At 37.8% G+C, this 24,134-nt stretch overlaps 1 protein-coding gene across 1 annotated transcript in view; it reads right to left on the bottom strand.

The window, feature by feature from the left end:
* Window positions 1–24,134, bottom strand: part of NCKAP5 (NCK associated protein 5) — a 382,667-nt gene that overhangs the window by 94,939 nt on the left and 263,594 nt on the right. The window contains exons 7-8 of the mRNA XM_059820618.1: window positions 6,569–6,637; window positions 334–372 (exon numbers count right to left, since the gene is read on the bottom strand). Of these exons, the coding sequence (XP_059676601.1) occupies window positions 334–372; window positions 6,569–6,637 (108 nt within the window). The remainder of the gene's footprint in view (window positions 1–333; window positions 373–6,568; window positions 6,638–24,134) is intronic.

Here is a 24,134-nt window from a genome sequence, read left to right as displayed (position 1 = left end):
CTGTGGGAGCAACATAACCCATTATGGAGAGGGAATGGAAAAATGACCATCTGGAGGAAGGATTTTCAGTTGCTATTGTCTTAATATAGGTAAACAATAAAAACTGGATATGGGTCCTATATGATCAAGCCTTAAAGATGTACAGTCTCACAGATTTTTATTCACTTGGATTACGAAAAACTTGACTTTGAGCCTGACATGTGGCAGCCTTGGTAATTAAATGCATGAACATCGTTTAAAAAATGTACACTATATAAGAATATATATCTCTCAAATGAACAATGAACATCTGTAAGCTTTAAGTTATACCACAATACCCAAACCACAGCTTACCTTTTGAGTAAGTAGAGCCTGAACAACCTGATTAGCTACCTGAAATAAATAAATAAAATAGTTTAAGTATGTTATAATGTGTGTTTATGCATAACAATACCTTCTTTTGTGGCATTACACTCCACTTTCCATCTACAACCACCACTAACTCTAGTATTTTCATTATTTACCAGTATTTTCATCAGATAATATTAGTAAGAATACACAAAATGCATGCTGACTACTTCTGTCCTAGTCCTCACTATAAACAAATGTGTATTGTATCAATTGCAGTATGACATGATGGACATTTGGTTAACTTCTGTCATCTCTTCTTTGGACCAGATTAAAATTTCACAGTCCTATATGCAGCTGGTGTACATCAGCATGGATTGAGATTGACTGCATTCACTAGAGCTGATTTTCACCAGCCGAGGATGGAGTCCTGAATGTTTTCATGAAGTTTAATTGTTTCTTGATTCAATATTGACAAAATGGTACATCTATCATGACAAGCAGAAACCATAAAGCGCCACAGAAAATTAAAGTACCTACTGTCATGAGAATGTGGTTGGAAGGCATTCACACCACATAGCATAATTGACTTGAATGAGATTACACAGCATTGATTAGTAGAACTATATATTCAGCAGGGAATTTTTGAAGTTACTTATTTTATACATCCTTTCTAATTTACATTTACCAGGAGGCATAGGGGCAGGGAAGGGGAAGAAAAAGGGACTGAGAGAAGATTTTCCATTGATGATGTCTAACTTGTATGTTACATTTCTAAAGTAATTTAAAACTATGTATGCATATGTTATCATACAATGTGTTTGCCTATATTTTTGCTCTTGCGTTTAGGCAGAGCAATTAGAGATCTCGCTCTGTGCAAAAAGAGACAGTAGTTACGATTTCTGGTTTGGTTTTGGCTTTCAGAAACTACAGTAAAGCTTATGCAGATATCACCAAATCTGCATTGATTCTTCTTAATCTTGGCAAATTAAAGAAAAAACCCCACACCACTGATGTGAACTGAGTTGTGAGAAAAGAGTTGAAGCTAATTCATTTCTGTAAATAATTCAATTCTGTTAGATCCAAAAGTTACATTTGATTCACACTCTCATAAAATTGCCTAGTATCAATTTTTTTCTCCAAACTGGTCCCTAACTTAAGGCAGCCCGTGGAACAATGGTCCCATAAAATAGATCTATACATGATTTAACAGAAGTCACAGACTAATATTAGAACAGGAACAACCAACAGAAGTAAATATGTTACAGTTTTGAAAAACCATGTGCATTGCCCCATAGGCTTTCAGGATCTACATCCAACAGTGTTCCTTCTGGCATGTACTTTTAACATCTGTTTGCTCTACCTGAAAATTGAACAAAACATATCGAATACATTACTTCTTTACTTTGTGACATGGAGTTACTTTACCAAGGAAGAACTAAAAGGTTCTTTGAAGTGTGTACTAGTCACTTAAAATTGAATAGCCTACAGAATTACTCCTGTAGCTTTATATATTGCACAGAGGAATGTAAATGACGTAATCTTCCAAATGGGAAAAAAATGAACTTGCTGATGCATATGTGACAAATTTTCCAGCTTTAAGTGTATGAAGTTAGATATCTAAATGAAAGTACCTGCCAGTGATCCATAGCTCCCATAGATCTCAATGAGATATGTAACTAGTTTCTTTACAAAATGAGGTTATGTTATTCTAGTATCTAGCAACTTGGCAAACTGTGTTGCTATTACCATTCGAAGACTTTCAGGCCTATATTCTTGATTTTCAGCAGGAACTGAGGTGGGAAGCCTTCAGTGAAATGTTCTACAGTTACTAAAATTAATTTAGTAACTGATATAAATGGAATAAGTGGAATCATATCCAAACTTTTGCATTTCAAATGAGGTTGACATTCCACTTCTACAGCAGCAACGCTAGTGTCCAGATGACAGAAATAAACTGCTAAACTAGCAGATCGACTTAATTTTTACTTACAGCTATTAAAAGACACCACGAATATGAATGAACAACATAAGCCAGCATTACAAAACTGATAGTCACAGCTACCAAAAACTGAGGAAACTGAGACCACTGAAGGCAGAGGGACTGACTTCTGAGATGCAGAATATGTGAAATTCCCACAGAACTGTGGCTCAATCCCAGTAAAAAGCAGGCTGTAAAATTACTTGACCTGTGATTCATGCTGTTAATCAAGGTGAAACAAGGAATAGAATAGAGATAGCCGGTTCCTTAGTCTGCTGTTATGTAGGAGATGACACTGCTTGCCTTCACACTGCCTGCCTTTTCTTCGAACTTAATAGCCAAGGTCTTTAGGTGAGGTTTCCTTTTGTGGATTGCAATGAAAGAGATAAAAGATCCACCTTCGCTGTTTCCTTACACAATTATGTTTACATATACATGTTATAAAGTGGTCTTAATAGAAAAGGTATAAAAGAATGAATCAAAGAAAAGAGACCTGAGTGTAACATCTATTATACCTTTTACAAGTACTGAGATTTTACACAGCTGCCTTTAACGTATGGTTTCATACGCACAAAGACATTTCAAGTATACTAAAATGAAAGGTCTTATATTTTATTCAAATCTTAAAAATATAATACCTTTTTAAGATAACTTTGTATTTTTGATTAGCTAATTCTTAAAACATCAGCAAAAATATCATCTACCCTAAGTTGCACAATTTCCTGCATGTAAGTATGGTGAAGCTTGACAGAAATCTCAGCTGGCACAGTGATGTGAATAAACATGACATTACCACTTAGCAGTAAACTGACAGCTGAATTCCAGGATAGGAAACTAAGATTAAGCATGTTAACCTCAAACCCCAAAGGTACAAGAAGACAATCGTGGTTTTTGCACTAAATTTTTCAGAGACGGAAAGATACATTTATGGAGTATTTCTGAAATTAAATGAACTCTTTTCTTATTTATCAAGTACTGGAACATTTCAATGATGCCTTCTTCCAAGTACTGTTCTAAAATTGTTTATATGTACACTTCAGAGATGAACAATGACTTTAAAAATAGTGAATAATTGTTAAAATTCATAAAGGACTCAGCTCAGCTTGACCCATATTCTTTTCAGATTTCATCTCTTTGAATATTTGAGTTTCATTGAATTTTACTATGAAAATTATTAGAGAGCATGCATTTTTAAGGCACAGGTGCAAGCATTCATATGATATTAAATGTGGGACATTGTATGAATGGAAAGAACTATGTAAAATAACTGATAAAAAAAGAAAAATGAGAGGAAATAATAGCAGGCATAGCTTTAACTCAGATCTGGTATCTTTTTGTCACACATAGACAGAAAAATCATGGTGGTTATTTTTACTACCTTCACATGCAGCTTAATGGCCACCAACACCTCAGCAGAAAGCACACTGTGCATAGCAAGTGTTCTTATCACATAGAGGCCTGAGGGATCAAGCAGGGACACTATTGGCAGGGTGGTGAGATTAAATGATGTTGAATGCCCTGAGCAGAGTTTGCCTGTGCCCAGGGAACAGAAGCTGCAATCTGAGGATGCTCAATGATGAGTGAGAGATGGCAGCATTCTTCCAATAGTTATCAAACGATGTTCCCAACCTTCATTACCTCAAGGGCCTGTCAAGCATCCCAAACATGTAACTAGCTAGAATGGCTACGTATTGGCTAGGAGGTAAACACTCCTTGTGTATAAGCCCAGGAGAAGTTCAATACACTCATAACTAACTGGATTGCAGAGGCAAATTTAAAATAATGGTTGTAGCAGGCACTCAAATTTTTTGATGGCAGGCGTAGCTATCTCAGGTTTGGGTATGATTACAGCCTCGTGTTCTCAGGAACATCTGTGTTCCTCCCTTTAAACCCATCAAGTCTCCCTGGGGCAAAATGGAGTTGCAGCACAGATGGATACATCGCTGTAGAGCATACATCCACTCCTATAAACTGCTGAAGAAGTCCTGAAGCCCAAACTAGGGAAAACCCGAAGAGATTTGCACCTTCAGGAAGTGGGGCTGGTGTAAGGTGAGTTATGAACAGAGGAAGCATCAGGCTTAAAGTCTTAAGGGAAAGAAATTTTCAAGTGGAAGACATTATTTTTTTTTCATAAAAATATTTATGGAAAGCCTTTTATTTTCTTAAGATCTCCAGTAAGAATCCCTGTTTGGAAAGGACTTTGTCACATACAACACATCCTCAGAAGACTCTGGTTGGAAGTGAAGGTTCTCACAATCATTGATTGGGTTATTCACTAATTACATTTATGTCTCATGTCCTATTCTCTTTATTGTTTCTATAATGAACGAGGGTGAGAACGTGTGATTTCTTGTGAAGCTCCATGAAGAGAATGTCCTTAGGTGGGTGCTAACCTGGGACTCCTGCAGAACTTGCAATTATTAAATACAGTTTTGTTGCCTGAGTCTGGCAACTACTTCTTCACCTCAGTGATCAGAAAGGATTAGGTCCAGGTTTGTGTCAGCTAAACCAATGCTGGTTACAGTTCCACTGCCAAAGCATTGTGGGGGCTGAAAGGGGAAGGAGAGGAAAGAAGTGATACCAAGCCATGGGGAAGGACAAGAGAGGTCACTGCACACAAAACAGAAGACAAAAAAAGGAAGAAGATAAGAAGATAATAAAAAATAAAGCAGGGAAGCACAAAACCACAGGTGATGAAAAGCACTTTCTCCTGAAAAAGTTGATACAGTGAGAGAAGATGGATACAGCTGTGATAATATGGAAGAAATGAAAACAGCCAACATAATGTTGAAGACAATGAAGTTCAGAGCATAGTCTGATGTAATTATTTGCTATTTAAACTGCAACAGCGTGTAAAAAACACAACCCTGGCTTAGAAAAGCATCATGTTACTGCAAACACAATAAAAACATATCTTCTGTCCTTATAATTTGTATGGAGTGTTTTGCTGGAATCGACAATTATGGTGCTTTATTCATTTCCAAAATTAATTATGTAGGCAGATTTTGTCCTAGACAATCAGAAAATAATTTGAAGTTAAGCTCTGTAATTTAAACCAAAGTTAGTAATTACATGGTAATTTCATCCTTATCACCAAGGATGAAAGTGCACACTGAATGGAGTGACTCAGGCCAATGCTGACCAAGGCACTGCCGGTATCCCAGTGCCACAGAACAGACAGAGCATAATCTAGTGGGAAAGTGTATCTGCAAGTCTTTTACTCCACCTCCCTGATAAAAATATGCTATAGTGACAAAAGTGCGGATTTGCTGATGAAAATCACTAAACTGGAAGCTTCTTGTACCAGAGCTGTATTGCTCATGCCAGTAATACTTCACCAAATGCTGATTAAAAATTTAAAAAGCTGATATGAAGACATGAATTGTCATCTGCTATGTGTGGTTTCCACACTCATGCATTCTTCTCAAAGGTACAGCTGAGATGCTGCTGTAGTTTTTGTTTTGTTTTGTTTGCATGTTAGCTAACTACTTATGCTACTATGCATTCTTATTATGGAAGAGGTAAATGATTTCTACTAAGCAACTATTTGAGCTACTAAAAGTCTTAAAACTATTTTAAGCTCTCGTGTATGCTGAAGAGCCTTATTTCAGGATAAATGGGAGGAACAAGTAAGCATCAGTATATATATGGAGAAAGTTGCATGCGATAGGAGATACTAGACATTTCTGGAACGGTAAGCATTGCTGGAGTGCTCAGACAGTAACTGATGGGTGAATTACATCATAGCTGTAACTGGAAGGTCTGATCAGAAGCTGAGCCGTGTAGCAGAAGTGAGCCAACAGCTAGAAAAAACCCAGCATAAAAAGCTGTGTATGTAACCCTAAGGGGGGAGCTGAGAGAGTGAATTCCCTGGTTACAGAATACATTACATAGGAAAGGTGGAGGATTTTTGATAGAAGAAGCCACTGCCACCGGTGTTTCACTCTACGGAAAAGAAGGAATACACAAAACCTAATAGGCAAATTATAATTTTCTCCTCCTAATGAACCCAAACCAGTTCCAAATATTGGTCACAGGGATATCAACTTTTTGGTGAAGAGATGTGGTCAAAACAGGATTTACAGCAGAGGTCATGGAGAACAGTATCTATGACTGCCAGACACATGTTCTGGGAATTAATTAGAATGAGGTAATACTAGAAAATTGCAGAACAATGTCAACCTTGTAAGAGAGGGAGAGATTAATTTCTATTAATTTAATTATAGTACCAGGTAAGAACAACCTTTTTATCTACCTTACCTCGTCAAGACATCTTTCATACTGTTCTCTCTGATTTTCATTTTCCAGAGCCAGTGCTGAATTCTCTGCCTACAGTAAAACAGAATAAATAAATAAATATGTAAATTAATCAAAGGGTATCTTGTACTACATGACAATTCATAAAAATTCTCAAGGTGCTTACTTTGTGTACTTCTTTAAGATCCAGAATAAAAAGCACCATATGATTTATTTTGCTACAAGTTGCTGTTTTGAGTAAAAACAGAAGCAACATTTGTTTATGAGATTATTCACACCATGCGTTACAATTTAGAACAATATCAGAGCAGATATTCCAAGTATGCCCACAATCTCATCTTGTCAGCTGCAATAGAGTTGGCAATGAAACACTATAGAAGATATTGGTATATCTTTTCTTCCTTGCCCTTTTCTGTTTAGAGTGAACTTGCTATCTGAGAAAGCCACTTGGAAGCAAACAGAGGCAGCTACTACCAAAAGGAAACAAAAGGCAATCTTATGTAAACTTTTATCTGTGACAGCTCTTCATACACCTGGTTTCTGCAGTAGGTAACTCCAGATGCACTGATCATGCTATAGCTAATTGGTGAATTACACACCTTAACTGAACCAGATAAATTTATTAGTCTTTACTTAAAAAACAATTCCTAACATTTCAAGAATGAGAGAGGTATTTTACCACATCTGAACGCAATCTTAAAGTCAGAAAATTTTTCTCTCGTATATGTCAGTTTAAATATGATAAATTTTCTTGTATAGTAGTGCCTGTCACCTAGCTTTAATTTCAATTACACTGGTATTTTTGCATAGTGCAAACTTCAAAAATGGCACAATCTGGTATGTAAATTACAGTAAATCAATGTATTTTTCTATATATTATGACTTGACTTTAGGAATTCTTTCAGTATTGGAAAAGGAGAATCTCTAAAATGTGCTGTATACAGTTGCATCAGAGCAAGTTTCAACTAGTTTTCTCTTAAATACTGAGAAGCTAAAACAATATATAAAAATTTATGAGTTAAAACTGGCTCTAGAAACCTCTCTGCCTCCCATGCATAACTTCACATCACGTAACCGTAACACCAAAATCAATGCATTCACATAATTACAACTATTACATAATTTACATTACTTGCTTCACTTTAACCTTCTGTCAACCTATAAAAGTTGAACAAATGCTGTTTCAAAAGAATTGTGGTTATACAAAACAAGTCACAAATATAGTTAACATTTGTAATTTTAGAAAAAAAAATTAAGTAATATACTGTATGGAAAGATGCTATGGAAAGATGCACAGTTCTTTCTTCCTTGTTAAGAAAAGTCAATGACTGAACAGAATAAAAATCCCGAAGTCCAATAAATTGATTCATTAACAACAATTTCAAATTCAGCTAAATCCTAAAAATAAGATTAGGAAGAAAAAGTAAACATACATAATTATTCAGCATATTAAAAGAGAGTAAAAGGGAGGTAAAAACAAGGGCATATAGAGTTTACTTGTTTACAAGTCTAAATAAACAACTGTATGGAATCTGTGCTTTATCTTGAGGGTACAATCAAAGCCAGCAAAGGTGGTAAAATGCTCTGCATCATATTTTCACAATGTCACCTACCAATGGATTCAACATATGGCTATAAAAAGTCTATGGGTGATCCTGCAGAGAACACTGTGAGATGAGGCAGCAAAAAGTACAGATGCAGAAATAAGTAGCAAAGTAGAAGCAGAAGCCGCAACAGCAAAAGCAGCAGTAAGAAATCAGAAGCTGGAGGGTAAACAGTCCTCCATACTGAAGAGGCTATCACATACAGTTACCAGTTCACTTTTATAGACACATTCTTGCAGATTGATTGATAAAAATAAAGAGATGATTGGTACATAAAAATGTATTTCTATGAGTTAAAGATTTTCAAATGTTTTCTCTATGAATATTACCCTAAAACGCCATCCAAAATAAATTCTTGTCACAGAATCATAGAACAGTTTGAGTTGGAAGGGACCTTTAAAGGTTATCTAGACCAACCGCCCTGCAATGAGCACGAACATCTTCAACTAGATCAGGTTGCTCAGAGCCCTGTCCAACCTGATGTTAAATGTTTCCAGGGATGGGACATCTACTGCCTCTCTGGGCAACCTGTTCCAGTGTTTCACCACCCTCATTGTAAAAAATTTCTTCCTTATATCTAGTCTGAATCTACTCTCTTTTAGTTTAAAACCATTACTCCTTGTCCTATCACTACAGACCCTGCTAAAAGGTCTCTCCCCATCTTTCTTATAAGCCCCCTTTAAGTACTGAAAGGCCACAATAAGGTCCCCCCGGAGTCTTCTCACTCTTTTGAAGGAATCATTAAAGGAATCATAAAAAATCATTAAAGCCTGCACAGCCTTTAATTCAGGTATGTTGGTATACCTACATGTTTAATTTTTTAAATTTTCATTTTCACTAGCATAAAAATATATTGTACAGTTTTATCCTAAAATAGTTAGGGCAGACTGCTCCCATACAGAGATGTCTAAAAGAACTACAAAACATAGTTGTACTATACAAAATACCCAGAGAGCTCCCCATATTTCTCTTACTCCATTTTTTTTTAATGCTGTGAGGCTGTAAAATGGAAGCTAAGTCTTATTGGATATGTTAGCTGAATCTCTGATTTCAGTGAGCTATTCCTTTACAAATAGGCTACCAAAATTAGGAAATCTGAACTTGACAGCATTATAAATAAATGCTACATTTCCCATCTTATCAAGCCACAGTGGAAACATCTGTATAATAAACCCCTTTTTCACACCACTGGCTTTGAAAGTGTAGCGAAAGGATGTAATGCAGTCAGTGTTAGCTTGACTTTTGTGCTTCTTGATTGCCAAGCAAATCATGCCTATTTATTTGGCATTTTTGTAATGAGGACTGGACTAGAAGGGAACACTTGACTGACTTTTCTTAAGATCCTGTGCCAGTTCCCACAACATGGGAAAACCAGTACTTGATATACTAAATCACTCTACATTGCAACTGAATACTTGATAATAATCCTCATTCCCCCAAAAGTATTCATTTGGAAAATTTGTAATAGCACTTGTGGTCTCAAAACCCTGCCTCCTAATCCAAACCTTCATTTATTTAACAGAAACCACTGGGTTTTGATGTTACTGTAAGTCTGCTCAATTCTTGCTCCGAGGGATCTGCCTACCTCCAGTATTCCATATTCTAGGCATCTTTTGCCAGTTAAGCGAAGTAGGTCCCCTTGGAGGAAACCACTATTACATTTTATTTGCATTTTTATTTTCAGGCCATACTTACGCTAGGCTAAGCTGCAATAAGAAGCCCACACTTCTCACAGCATGAAAGCTACTGCACACTCGCAGGCACCCAGAGGCAGTGGTAGAGAAGCACTGACCCCTAATGCAGTCACTTCTCCCGTACATAACCTAGCAGGGGACTAGGCAGGAAAAAACCTAGATTACTGAGAACACTACTCTCTTAGATATCAACTGATTTCTACAGTGATTTCTAGTTTTAGGTATAGCTGTCCTCTAGGAATTTACGTGTATTTTATGTTACACATAGAAATAAACCATCTCTGTCCCTCAGCCTCACAAACACTAAAAGTGATGCAGCCCAGCAAACTGCTGCAGACAAGCGACATTCAACACCTGCCACCAGTGCCTACAGGCAAGCATGTCTTTTCTTGGTGGTCAGCTCTCAAAGCACAGTATCATTCAGTCAGCCAAAAATGACCGTGGCATAACTTGCCATTAAATGAAACATTACATGTTGCTTTTGGACCATTATAGATGCAAGGATTCTGCAAATGTCAAAACAGAGGTACTTCCTAGTTCTGATTTGGAAGAAAGTATTTTGCACAAGTCTCTCCAAACACTGGAAAATTTAAGGATTTCAGTCATGACTTGGATAATGCTAAACAGCCTTCGACTGCCTAAATTAGAAACAACTTTGTTCTGAATTGTGAGACTGAGTTTATGGAAAATCAATTTGAAAGTGAAAACTTCAAGCTACTTTGTATAAAAAAAGAGGTTGCCTTGTATTGATACCATTGCTAAGATACAGTCATTACGAGACACTCTGTCAACTCTGATTTTAATCCCTTTCTCAGGATGCAAAACATAGCCCTAGTAATGATGAAAATTATCTTCAGGTCAGCTAAGAGCTTTCTCTCTCCTTCATAGATGTTGAAGAACACTGTATTTTCTCCTGCAGGGCAGCTGTTTGCATGGTTTCCTTTAAGACTAGTAACAGACAGACTACATGCCTGATGCACTGAGGTCTAGTCCTGTTCCTGCTGAAGTCAATAAGAATCTGCCATTTACTTCCCATGAATGTAGATGCAAACTGGGTGCAATGAAATAAACTTCATTTGTTTTCACACTACACAACATTTCCTTAAAATTTCTTTGGGGTAAGAGGAAGTTCCTTGGTTCAGAATGATTTGTTGTCATTATGCTATAGAAGAAACAAGGAGACAGACAGCAGCCTTAGCCTTTTTCATGTTTCTATAAACGTGTTATATACTGGATCAGTAAAGGCAGACCAATTAATTACAATTCTTAAAAAAATTTCTAAAATGGTCATGCTAATTAACTTTAGGATACTCTTAACACCAAAACACAGGAAGCATCCACTCAGGCAGTACAACCACATACACTTGAAATTCTCGTGAAAACGTATCTTTACCTGTCGTCTAAAATGCATCTCAAATATATCCTTCATGTGGTCATATTTACTTTTTTGTTAATGAACAACAAAAGACACTACAGCTTTTTGCATCACAGGAAAATAACAAATACAAGCCCCCACCTCCCCCGCCCCAAACTGGAGGGAAATGTTGTCTCCCAAAAAGTATTCATTATCAGTAGGCCCTGAGCCAAAACCTGCTCTGCTCCTTTCCAGCTCACAGTCTTTTTTCTGGGTTTACATGGTCAAAGCACAATATGTGTACCCAGCCCCCTGAACTGGAAGACAGGGACAAGGAGCAGAATGAAGCCCCCACAAGCCACGGGGAAATGGTTAGTGACCTGCTACACCACTTAGACACTCACAATTCTGTGGGACTGGATGGGTTCCACCCCAGGGTACTGAGGGAGCCAGTGGAAGTGCTCACCAAGACGCTTTCCATCATCTACCAGCAGCCCTGGCTAACCGGGGAGGTCCCAGCAGACTGGAGGTTGGCAAATGTGATGTCCATCTTCAAGAAGGGCCGGAAGGAGGATCTGGGGAACTACAGCCTTGTCAGCCTGACCTTGGTGCCAGGGAAGATTATGGAGTAGATCATCTTGGGTGCCATCACACAGCACGTACAGGACAACCAAGGGATCAGGCCCAGTCAGCATGGGTTTAGGAAAGGCAGGGCCTGCCTGACTAACCTGAGCTCCTACTACGACAAAGTGACCTGCTTAGTGGATGAGGGAAAGGCTGTTGTCGTTGTCTACCTAGACTTTAGTAAAGCCTTTGACACCGTTTCCCACAGCATTCTCCTGGACAAACTGACTGCTCATGGCTTGGACAGGTGCACTGTTTGCTGGGTAAAAAACTGGCTGGATGACCGGGCCCAAAGGGTTGGGGTGAATGGAGTTAAATCCAGCTGGTGTCCAGTCACAAGTGGTGTTCCCCAGGGCTTGGTACTGGGGCCGGTCTTGTTTAATATCTTTATCAATGATCTGGATGAGGGCATCGAGTGCTCCCTCAGCAAGTTTAAAGACAACACCAAGTTGGGCGGGTGTGTTGATCTGCTGGAGGGTCGGAAGGCTCTGCAGAGGGATCTGGACAGGCTGGATCGATGGGCCGAGGCCAACTGGATGAAGTTCAACAAGGCCAAGTGCCGGGTCCTACACTTGGGTCACAACAACCCCATGCAACGCTACAGGCTTGGGGACGAGTGGCTGGAAAGCTGCCCTGCAGAAAAGGACCTGGGGGTGTTGATTGACAGCCGGCTGAATATGAGCCAGCAGTGTGCCCAGGTGGCCAAGAAGGCCAACGGCATCCTGGCCTGTATCAGAAACAGTGTGGCAGCAGGAGTAGGGAAGGGATTGTCCCCTGCACTCGACACTGGTGAGGCCGCACCTCAAATCCTGTGTTCAGTTTTGGGCCCCTCACTACAAGAAGGACATTGAGGTGCTGGAGCGTGTCCAGAGAAGGGCGACAAAGCTGGTGAGGGGTCTGGAGCACAAGTCTGATGAGGAGCGGCTGAGGGAACTGGGGTTGTTTAGCCTGGAGAAGAGGAGGCTGAGGGGAGACCTTACCGCTTTCTACAACTACCTGAAAGGAGGTTGTAGAGAGGTGGGTGTTGGTCTCTTCTCCCAAGTGACAAGCGCTAGGACAAGCGGAAATGGCCTCAAGTTACGCCAGGGGAGGTTCAGGCTGGATATTAGAAAAAATTTCTTCACTGAAAGGGTTGTCAGACATTGGAACAGGCTGCCCAGGGAGATCGTGGAGTCACCATCCCTGGAGGTATTTAAAGGACGGATGAGGCACTTAGGGACATGGCTTAGTGGTGGACTTAGCAGTGTTAGGTTTACGGTTGGACTTGATGATCTTAACAGTCTTTTCCAACCTAAATGATTCTATGTCCCACCAGTCTCATTGTGCCAAATCTTGAGACTTCTTTGGGGTTCAGTCCTCACCTACACTTATCGGTCATGGCACCTTTCAGCTGAATAACAGCACCAGACCACAAATAGCTGAAATAAATATACACTTAATAAATATATTCTTACATTGATACAGACATTTAGGATGATTTCTTCATTCTCTTCTCTTCTGTTTTAACAATTTTAGAGAGGATTATTACAATAGGTTAAGGATTGTCTACTAACTATACTTTGTTCAGCATTTACCTGTGTTTGGCAGAAGTGGCAGGCACATTCTCATGTCTGAGAATGTCATGAGACATCCATGTGTCCTGCAGATTTGCCTCTCTAAGTGGCACTTGAGATGACAACTTTCACTTAACATCCTGTAAAAGCCATTTTTGTGTGCATCTTGAAAAAGAGAACTGAAGTCCTTAGATCATGTTTGAAAATAAGATTTGGATTTAAGTCCCTAAAGTGTTTTTTTCAAAGAGTTTAAACTTTACCTTCCTGTGCCTTGATTTATTAAATCAAAAGAACAGGAACAACAACATTTTGTTATCTAGCTAGCCTGTTCCAACAATTTATGAATTAGCATATATTTGGTGCACTGGGGTCTTTAGATGAAGAATTATTTCATGTACCTATTAGGAAGTCTTCAACAGACAATACACTTTTATAACCACAATATAATGAATTAAAACACTGAATTTTCTATTAGAAGGCATGAATAAAAGAGAAGCACATACAAGACAGTTTTCCTTACTCAACCATTGTAGAGTCGAGGCAAAACAAAAGGATGGGGGGAAGAAAAGAGAAGAAAGGGGAGAGTAGTATGTATTTTGCACTAAGAGAAAAGGGGATCATAGAATCATAGAATGGTTTGGATCGGAAGGGACCTTTAAAGATCATCTAGTCCACCCCCCCGCCATGGGCAGGAGATGAAGGTCTAAAGGTTGTACGTCAAGTTAGCAGCTCAACATGCTTTGAAGGTATCGTCAATAAAGGTCAAGAGGAACAAAGTTATGACAGTGAACTTTAAAATCCCTGACAGAATGCTACAACACCAGTTACCATGTGCACTTCTTTGTTATTCATACTAAACCATTTGTCCAGTTATAGAAAGCTTTATTGATTTACACAAACACTCATTTGTCATGCCCTGTGCAGTGTATTAATAGCTGTCCAAGCACTTCAAATGTGCTCAGCAATTTTTTCCTGCTTTCGGCTTCTGATTTTGTGTATTTTTGGGGTCACAGCTTCAGACAGTGCACATGAGAGGTCAAAACCTAGGTCAAAGCCTGTTCTTGGTAAAGTAAGAAGTAATGTTGCAATCTTTCCTTAGGTCCTTATGACGTTTTTTTTGGTAAGCTGCCATTCTAGGAAGAGTTTACCACTTGAATCATCTCCGTATCTTTGGTCACAGGAAACTGTTTGTATTCTGTCCGTATTACACAGAAAATTTGTCCTTTGAAAGACTAACCCAACAAATAGTCAGAGAAAAGTTTAACAGCATAGTTATGCTGGTTAGAAGTACTGAAAATTACACTTGTGTTTTTAAATCAACATAATTATAGCAACAAAAGACTTAATTTAACTCCAGCACTATGAAAGCATTTCCACTGGCCACTTTCCACTGCCTTTTATATTGCTATAGACAGCCCTTTGCTAGGAGTAAAATGGGAACTGCACCTCATGACATGCCTGTCAACATTTGGATGTTTCCACCTTCTGCTTTACACTTTCCGCAACAGAGCGACACTGGAGCAACCATTGAGTGTCTCCCTGCTGAACTGCAGCCCATGTGCTACAGATCTGCTCCCTGGCCCCCTATCCCCAGGACAGTAACTGAGACTGGAGAATGCTAGCTACTGATGAAATAACCAGTGAATTTAATGGACTAATACTTAACAAAATATTACTGTATGCTTTTTCAAAAGTCCTAGTCAACTCTTTCTTCCGTCTCATGGAGATGGGGGGAAAAATCCAAAAAGGACAAAATAGTGACATGACGACAGCCAGGCTTCTCACCCTTCCTTCAAAACACATGGGCCTTTAGCCTTCTCAGCTGCATCATTTCCATATTTTTTTTTTAAGCTTGATAATATTGCTTATTCTCTTTAACAATACTTAAAACACTTGACACATTTTATCTGAAATACTCAGCCACTGTTCAACTCACATTCAGGTCAAACACGGCATAGAAGCAACACGAATGTGACGTTAAATAATAAAATACAGAACCACAGAAGTGTTAATTGTAATTCTGTCTATAAAAAGGCCATATTAAACCTTACTGGGCAGTACTGGTAGGGATCATTCTTGCAACTCAAAATTTCAATAATACATTTTTAAATTCTTTACTAACCGAAAAATATATTGACATTAGAACAAGCCACCAACAGTTCTCAAAAGCAGTGTATCCGACAGGCCATGCTATGCAATAGCTGTGCTACCAACAAAATGGGTTTGTAGCCTCATAGACAGCAGCGTAACCTTGTCTAATGTATGCTAGAAATCAGACGATATTTATTCAACATCAGAAAGCTAACCACTTAAGATTATGTAGAAACCTGGGCTTAAGTGTTCCTAACAAAAAGCAGCTCAAGGTCTGTGCAGCTGCATATGATGTTTTACAAATTATTGATGAGCTGATTCATGCACTTAAACATGAATTTACACTGGAAATTATTTAACAGCTTTAAAAATTGAATGGATTGCATACTGGCAGAGATCAGAAAACAGTCTCTAGTTTATCTGCAGATCTGCAGCAGATTGCAGGGAGAGATTCCCACCCAGGGTCCCATACAGGGCTCATAACCACAGAGCTCTTTTCCTGTGTGTCCAGTGTTTCCCATTTCCCATGAGAAGAAACAATGGGTGTTCGACCTAAATGATGAAGCCTCCTTTTTGAAAGAAGGGATAACTAGAATTTAATCCTTCAAATCTACTTACATTGGATAAACATATGGACTTCAGGAGCTGAATCAAACAAACCAAAACCAAATGAGCTTCATACACCGCTGATGAGACTGTCTCCTAAAAATGACTAAAATTAAACCTCATATTCCTGGGAATGCCTCTGTGAAATACCTTTATTTTTTTTATTTTTCTGAAGTTGGAGCTGGAAATTTTTAACTGGTTCCAGAATGGTAATACTAGTCTTTTTTATTTTGATTAACACTAAAGTAGTTAAGAATGACAAGCCTTTAAAACCTTCACCATTTTTCCTTCTGACACCACAGAAATTTCTGGAGTTGACATTTTAAAGAGAAGGTTATGAATAGATCTAGCAAAACACACTGCATTTTAAGCCCAGGCTTATCTTCCAGCAAATAAATATCTAGGCTACTAACAGATACATCAATAATAGCTTTGCATGTTTACTGGCATGTAAATTGTACAAACCAGCAAATTCTACCATTATTTACAGAGAATATAATAGACTTACAATATATCCACAGTTAAAGCACTGTCAATACAGGCCTTTGAACAAAGCAGTTAAAATTATGAAGGATGCTTTTTTCCCCCCAAATCCTTCCAAATGATCACATATAAAACATTTTTTGAGGACAAGGAGTAAAAGAGATACAAATAACCAGAGACAGGCAGCATAAAGCTGTGTGTATTTCCTGAAGTCAAAGAAAGACATACATACTACACATGATGGTCTATATAATGCATATTCACTTGATAAAGCATAGAAGTACAAGCACGGAAAACTAGAAGCCCCAGCAGAACTCTTATTTTTTATCACTTATCCTCCAAAGTGCTGAGCTGTGTGCCTCAATGTGACACACTGCTCTGCACTGAGACCAAGGCACTCACCTTCCATAAACGATATTCCTAGGCTGCCTAAAGAGAAGCAGCTGCTATTAATGAGGGGTAAAACTACAAATAAGAGAAAGTCCCCTCACTCACAATTAGGCAGACCCATGAAGCCATGTGATGCCAATCCCATCATATAGCATCACTGACTTGGGCAGTCAGGAAGGAGGAATACTGAAACTCACTCACCCTTCCCAAAATTGCCACTGTGCTGACAGTGTGGGCTGTCTCCCCAGAAGCGTGCACCTGGGCACAATGCCATCACACAAATGTAAGACATAAGATTGAATTTTTATGCAAGCAACAGCCTGTGCGTGTTGTGAAATTTGTTTATTTTCTGATTTTCCAATATTTACATTAGGTGATCCTTCCCCTTGCAAACTGTGAACAAGAGGCAGCTGTTCCATCTCATTCTTTTTTTTTTTTTTTTAATTAAGTGATTTGTTCCCTCATGGAACTGTTCTCCCTTAAGAACTGAGAGCATTTCACTCTGACAGACTTACTGTGCTTCCCCATGTAATATTAACAGGTAGTTATTTCCTCTATCAAAGAACTAAAAATAAAATTCCTGGTCCATGAAAAAAATATGGGGTCCTGAAATTCTCAGTGAAACTAAGATTTCTACAATTAATGCAGGCAGATAAAGGTAAGCAGTGTGGACCTGATTAATCTTAAAGGGCATTTTGTGTTTAACATCAACTTGTATCTAACATATATAAAAATATCTTTGCATTGAAAACACTCTTATTAATTAATCATATCACATTTGGTCAGTTGCATTTGTTTCAATTTTTCTTGCAAAAATACCAAACTCTTCAGGGAAAATTTTAATTCTCTGAAATATTAATTCTTTGAAATTTGTAAAGACTAGTTGAAAGCCATTGACAATCTATACATCCAATGCTGAATCTTGATGAAAAACTTTCAATGCAGTCATTTTCAAAGAAAATATTTGCTTTCATTTGAAAGGAAACATTTTGCAGAAGGTTTTGATCAAATTTAAATGTGACACAGAAATCAGTAAAAATATTTCCAGGGCTTTGGGTCCTCCTGAAATGATAATATGGCAACGATTTTTTAAAAAATTCACTTGGCTCATCATAAAACTGAAGGATTTGCATTTTGTTTTTTATAATTCGGATCTTGAGCAAAACTCATTTACTTTCGGGACAGTTTTTCAAGCAATAAGAAAGGAAACTTTAGAATTTACTTTAAATGAGTTATCCTTCAAACTTTGCAATTCTGACCATGAGATTTCTGACATAGTGACAGTTTTCTGCTTTCTGTGATTTCATTATCCACACCTTCCCAAGTAGCACACTCAACTTCAAGGTTAATCTAATGTAGAGTTTGAAAAGAAGAGGGCATTTCAGTTTTATGTATGAAAATTAATCTTAGGACATATTTATTCCAACAGAACCCAATTCTTATTTTTCCCTACTTGTCTAGCTGAGATGTTCATAGTAAATACAAGCAATACTACTACCTATTCATGGCGCTGGGAAACGGGTATGGAAAAAGAAGCCCAAGAGATGAACAGCTTATCTTTAAAGGACCTACCTCAATATCTAAGTATAGGAATAAGCCACAAAGACCTTAAGCTCATTTTCTTCAAAAGTTGAAATTCAAGAATATAGCTATTCCTTTTAGCAAATTTAATTTACCTTTTCAAATTTTGGCAGGTCACACCAAAATATTCACTTCAGGAACAGAACTTAATTTTAGAATTGAATTAATTAAAAAAAAAGTTACTTTTTTAAAAAAAAAAAAACTAAGATAAATTAAAAATTATAGTTGATGGAATTAAGCAGAAAACCTTGAAATTAAGTAGCAGGAAGCCAAGGTTTACACATATGTATATATAGGATTTTTTTTTTTTTAATTTCTAGAAATTCTGCCTATCAAGAGCTTTTCTCCTTTAAAGTCGCTTTTATATATTTTTTCTAATATCATTGGAATGAACATGAAATCTAATTTCATAGGTCAATGCAAAAAATGGCTGTAACTGGTACTTCTAAGCTGCTCCATGCACCTGAACTGAAGGGCTGTTATTAAATGATAGTAAACAGTTCAAATTTGGAGCTAAATTTGGCATTATCTTCAAGGAACACCAACACCAACCTCCTCCCCACTCACCCACTCCCCTCCCCCGGGAAACTAAGCAATTGACTATGCTTGGGCTTGATGACAAAAAGAGAAGATCAAAACTTGGATGCATTCCTCCTTTTTTCCCCATGTGTCTTTTAACGTATACTCAACAACACTATTAATTGTCCCCCATAACCAGTTATTTTGGCTCTCACTGGAAGGTGAAACAACAGATGTTTTGCTCTGTCTTCAGAGAAAGCAGATGCTGAATTTTTATCAAGAAATATTTTTCCCAATTATTTGTCCTAAGTTTCTTCATTTAGTTCAAACAAACATAATTATGAAATAAAGCGATTTAAACTGATAGCCTGGAAAACACTGATCCCATGTGCTTAAATGTCACATTCACTGGCTGTGTGATGGGAAACTCATATCAGTTCCTTGTTATCCAATGATTCTTTAAGTGGGGAAACCCGATTTTTTCTTCTCCAAAGAAACATGTATTACTTTTTATGAAATGGAAAAAAAATATACAACTGGTTTTCCTTTTTAAAAATATCCCTTGAGCTTATTTTTATTTGAATTCTGAGAAAAAGCATGACTTTTCTTTGCTATACTATGCAATATTTAAAGTATTACTGATGTTATAATTGATATTGTCACATAATATTTTTAAACATAATAAAATACAAAATACGTTACTTTCCTTCTCCTATGATGAATCATTTTACTCTATTCCTTTAAAGACTTGGAGTTAAAAGGTTTCCACCACAATAAGCTATTAATGTCAACTGTTTCACAATTCATAACAAATTTATAACAAGTTATTCTGTTTTTAAGTACATGGGAGCTTTGAGTTATTTCTGAAGGCAATGTTTCCTGCAATTTCACTTTCTTCATCAGAAGTCACCCGTAAGTCAACTGCCCCAGGTATTTCAAAAGAACTTCTTTTGATGGCTTCAGTTATTTCTCTCCCTTCCAGCTAAGGAGTTGCGAAGCAAAGCGAAGCAGAGCAGGTATTGGTGCACTGTATTACGAATAGGATCAAATGCCATATAACGTGCAACAATTGTTTTGTAGCCAATAGCTACCTTCTAATAACTGAATCACAAATTTACTGTTCATTTCTTGCTAACTGAAATAAAACTCTATTTGCAAACATAACCTTACTTCTCCTGAAAACTCTGAACATTTTTCTCTTTTGTTTTTATAGGCACAGTAAGTAGCAAACAGTGCCCCTCACTCCACACAGCAATACGCAGTAGGTTGATTTCTGCACTGACATTTGTTAAATGAAAAGTTCTGATTCATTTCATTTTTAATCTTTTAGAGTGGAATAGTGAATTTGCAGAGTAATTGTATTTTGCTCAAAAGAACAACAACCCAGACCCCAAATTCTGTCTCTTTTAAAAGCTTAAACAGTTTGGAGTTGTGTCTGTTTTTTCTGCCCTGCAGACTGTGCTCACTTCAGAGAAGATGGGTGTAGAGGGATGAGGATCCCTTAGAAACTGTCTGATGTGGCAGTACCCGAATGTTATCCTAACTAGTCATATGAAATTTATCCTATTGTGCTGGCTGACTTCAGGTGCATCTACATTGGCTTTTTGGCTTGGATGAGCTGGGAGTGTCCTTCTCAAGTGATTTTTCTGATCATTGCACTGACCAGGCTACAATTCACACCGCAGCATAGCCTTGGAGCCAACGGACTGGGTTTCTTTTCCCTGAAATTGGAAGAGGAACTCCAACCACTGCTGGGCTTAACTAGAGCTCAGCCAAATTAAACTCCCCAAAACGTATACAATGTGGATGTCAGGTCCTTAGCATAAACAGCTTGGCTCCGAGGCTCTGAGGGTCTTGGCTTCTGTTATGCTGTACTGTTTGCTAAGCTAGACATATAATTATAACAGGCTATCTTCAGATCCTAAATTAATAGTGATAGACATAACGAAGTCAACTGCCAGGACAAGAACATATATCCCATAACACCAAAGTAAAAGATAGGCCTATTGGGAAGGCTTTTTCCTACATATAACAGACATGTGCCAGAGGCATTTTTTTACTTAGATAATTTTACAGCTTTGTACTTTATGAGAATAGAAAATATGATACTGTACAGAAACACATACATTAAAGCCAAGTACATGGAAAGTAAATTCTATTTTAATTATCTATTATTAAATGTTACTGTGCAATACTAAATACTTTCCAATTATTTACTTAACCTTGTTCTTCAGCATATAAAATTTATCTCAAATTTTGTTCTTTGTATTTATATTTGTTGGTAAACTACATCCCTAGGAAGTCCAAGCCTTAGACTACATAGTTTAGGAGAATGTAGCAAACTGTAGTTCTTAAAAAAACAAGCTTTGGATGACAATAACAGTCTCATATGGAACATACATTAAGTCAAAGTTGATGGGATTCAGTGGTGCCCCAGTAAGAAGCTCAGGCATGAAAAGAGCAGCAGCAGCAGCCCAACAGCCTGGCTCTGATCTACATAATGAACGAAATTCACATCACACATAAGTAAGCACAACTCAAGTGCAGCCACCAGAACTGCATCCACCTTCACATGTCCAAATTTGATAGCCAAATACACTAACACTAGTATCAAACATGAGGAAATGTTGCTGTTATCTTATTCCAAGCTGCTGTTCAAGAGCAGTATCAGTGATTAATCGATTGGCCTAAAGGGAAAATGCGGAGAAAAGAACAAAAATAAATGAATGTATGAAATACTATGCAATGTAAGATATACCTAGGATCAATCACATTCCTGCTCTGTCACATTGGCTTGCAATTGGGAAATATTCCTGCCTGGCAGAGGTCACTAGCAGGGCAAATCAGTTGCTTAAAAACATGAGAAGTTCTCATCTCTTATTTCTATTCAATTTCTCTGTGAAAAATACAGTTTTTGCCTAGTACTAGCATGTTCTTTTTTACAATGAAGTAAGTATTCCTGTTTTTACCCATCTAATTGGGTAAGATTTTGAATAGTTACCCTGGGATCACTGTGAAGGACAAAATATTTGATAAAAAGACTACAAAGACGATCACCGCTGGAATGGAAAAAAAAAGTATTCTGCCACACCAAAAGGAGCCAGGAGGAAGACACAAGCTGTTTCCTTAGCAGTGATGTTATGTCAACACCACTCCAAGCAGCTCTGCGAAGATCTGCTAAAGCCGGCTCAGGTTGCTAACGCATTGTTCTACTGGGGCTAATACTCTGGTTTTCAAGAAGAGTTAATTAGTTCAAATGAAAACTATGCTATGCAGCCACACTGCTTCTGCTACCTGAACTACCTTGCATGGCAGGGCACTATATAAAAAGACTATATTGTTTATAAAGCTTGTAACACAGCCTCTTTCTCTGTTTCACTCATCCTACCTTAATTTAATCATATTAATGTATGTATGTACGGGACAGCCATCTCTGCATGGCACTGGGGAGACACTACAATGTCTAACAAAATTGTTTTTGAGATGATACAGATCAGATTTAAGGTTACAGAAGGAACATTCATTGCTTATTTAAGAAAAAGAATATTGCAACTGTCTCTATTGGTAATAGCAGTTGAAGTATAATGATATCAAATGCAATATAGGACTGAAGGAAATTATCAAGGAGGAGGCAACAGGCTTTTTCTCTGGCACATGTCTAAGGTCTTCTGCCTAAACACACAACAGTCTTACATGATGTGCAACCCTCAGACCCATTTCTTCAGCTGACCTGAAACAGTTGCTGCAGTAACTTTACGGAGGACTTCGACTAGTGAAGTAACCAATTTGTAAGTACTTTTTTTCTTACAGTTTACCAAAAAACTGAATGACAAACCTAGGTCTTACTTGCTTCCTCTTTTCAAAAGAACTTTTTCCTAAAGAACTTTAAGACCTAGAGCATTTAAAATCAGAAGGATTATTCTGGAGGAACAGACCATTTGACCAATCGAAGACAAGGCTTATTACAGGGAAACAGTTGTAATTACTATTTGAGCGTTTCTCTTCTCCTAAGTAATTTCCAAGTCTTGGCCTTGTATGAGTACATACTAACCAGAAGAGGAATAGGAAAACGCATGAATCACAAAGATGAATGAGCACTGTCGCCACATGTGATGGAAGGCTAGCAGTTATCACAGGTATTCCTGTGGGAAGGGAAGAAACTCTGCCCTCTAGATGGCATTATGCGCCTGTATATCCCTGATGCAACTGGAGAGCTCTGCCAGGCAATCTAATCATTTCTCCACCTGCACAGGAAATATGGGCACATACGTCAAAAAGATCAGATGGCAGTTCTTGGTCTCAATGGGAAGGTGACAGCTGCACACTGCTAAACGGCAGAACAGAGGCTGTCCTGGAGCAGAGACCCTGTTCTAGCTGTTCGATGTGAGAAGCAGAGGAAAGGTGCTCAACCTGAGATGAAACAGAATGGAGGATCTCCCTGACCCTGTATGGAGAAAGGCAACTTACAATTGGCAGGGATGGGCAATATGTGAAAAAAAATCAAACCTCTCCTTCCACTTGGCATTTAATAGTACTGCAGATCTTAACCAGACAAATGTACACTAAAAGATGTACGTATGCATGTAAGTATACATGGCCATGCATATAAGGTTACATTGTACACATGTACAGCTGTTTTGAAGATACACTGAAATTAAATAATTAGTTAGTGAGTAATCAGGTATCTATGAATCATCAGTGAAAATCAGTCACACATAATGGACTGAAGTCAGACTACTCCACATTTGATTTATCTATTCACTTTACATATTTATAACTAATGTTAAAAACTGTGCTTGTCACCATGACAGACTAAGCAGACTTAAAAATAATTGTTTGAGTATTTTCTGCTGACTATTAAAGTGGCTGCATAATAAAGCCAGTGAACATTGAATTTTATGAGTATGTTAATCATACATATTTCACACGTGTAGTTAAACATATGGTCAACACAGGAGCCAAGACCTTTATACGCTAGAAGTCAGCACAGCTCCAGTAATTCTAGTAATATGACTGTAACTATACCTGCCCAGAATCCCAGCTATAATCTCCAATTCTGTATTTCTACAA

This window comes from Gavia stellata, chromosome 8 (assembly GCF_030936135.1).
Source record: "Gavia stellata isolate bGavSte3 chromosome 8, bGavSte3.hap2, whole genome shotgun sequence".
In the NCBI taxonomy this organism is placed as follows: Eukaryota; Metazoa; Chordata; class Aves; order Gaviiformes; family Gaviidae; genus Gavia; species Gavia stellata.
The sequence above is the reverse complement of the archived record's forward strand: the minus strand, read 5'-3'. Positions and strand labels throughout refer to the sequence as shown.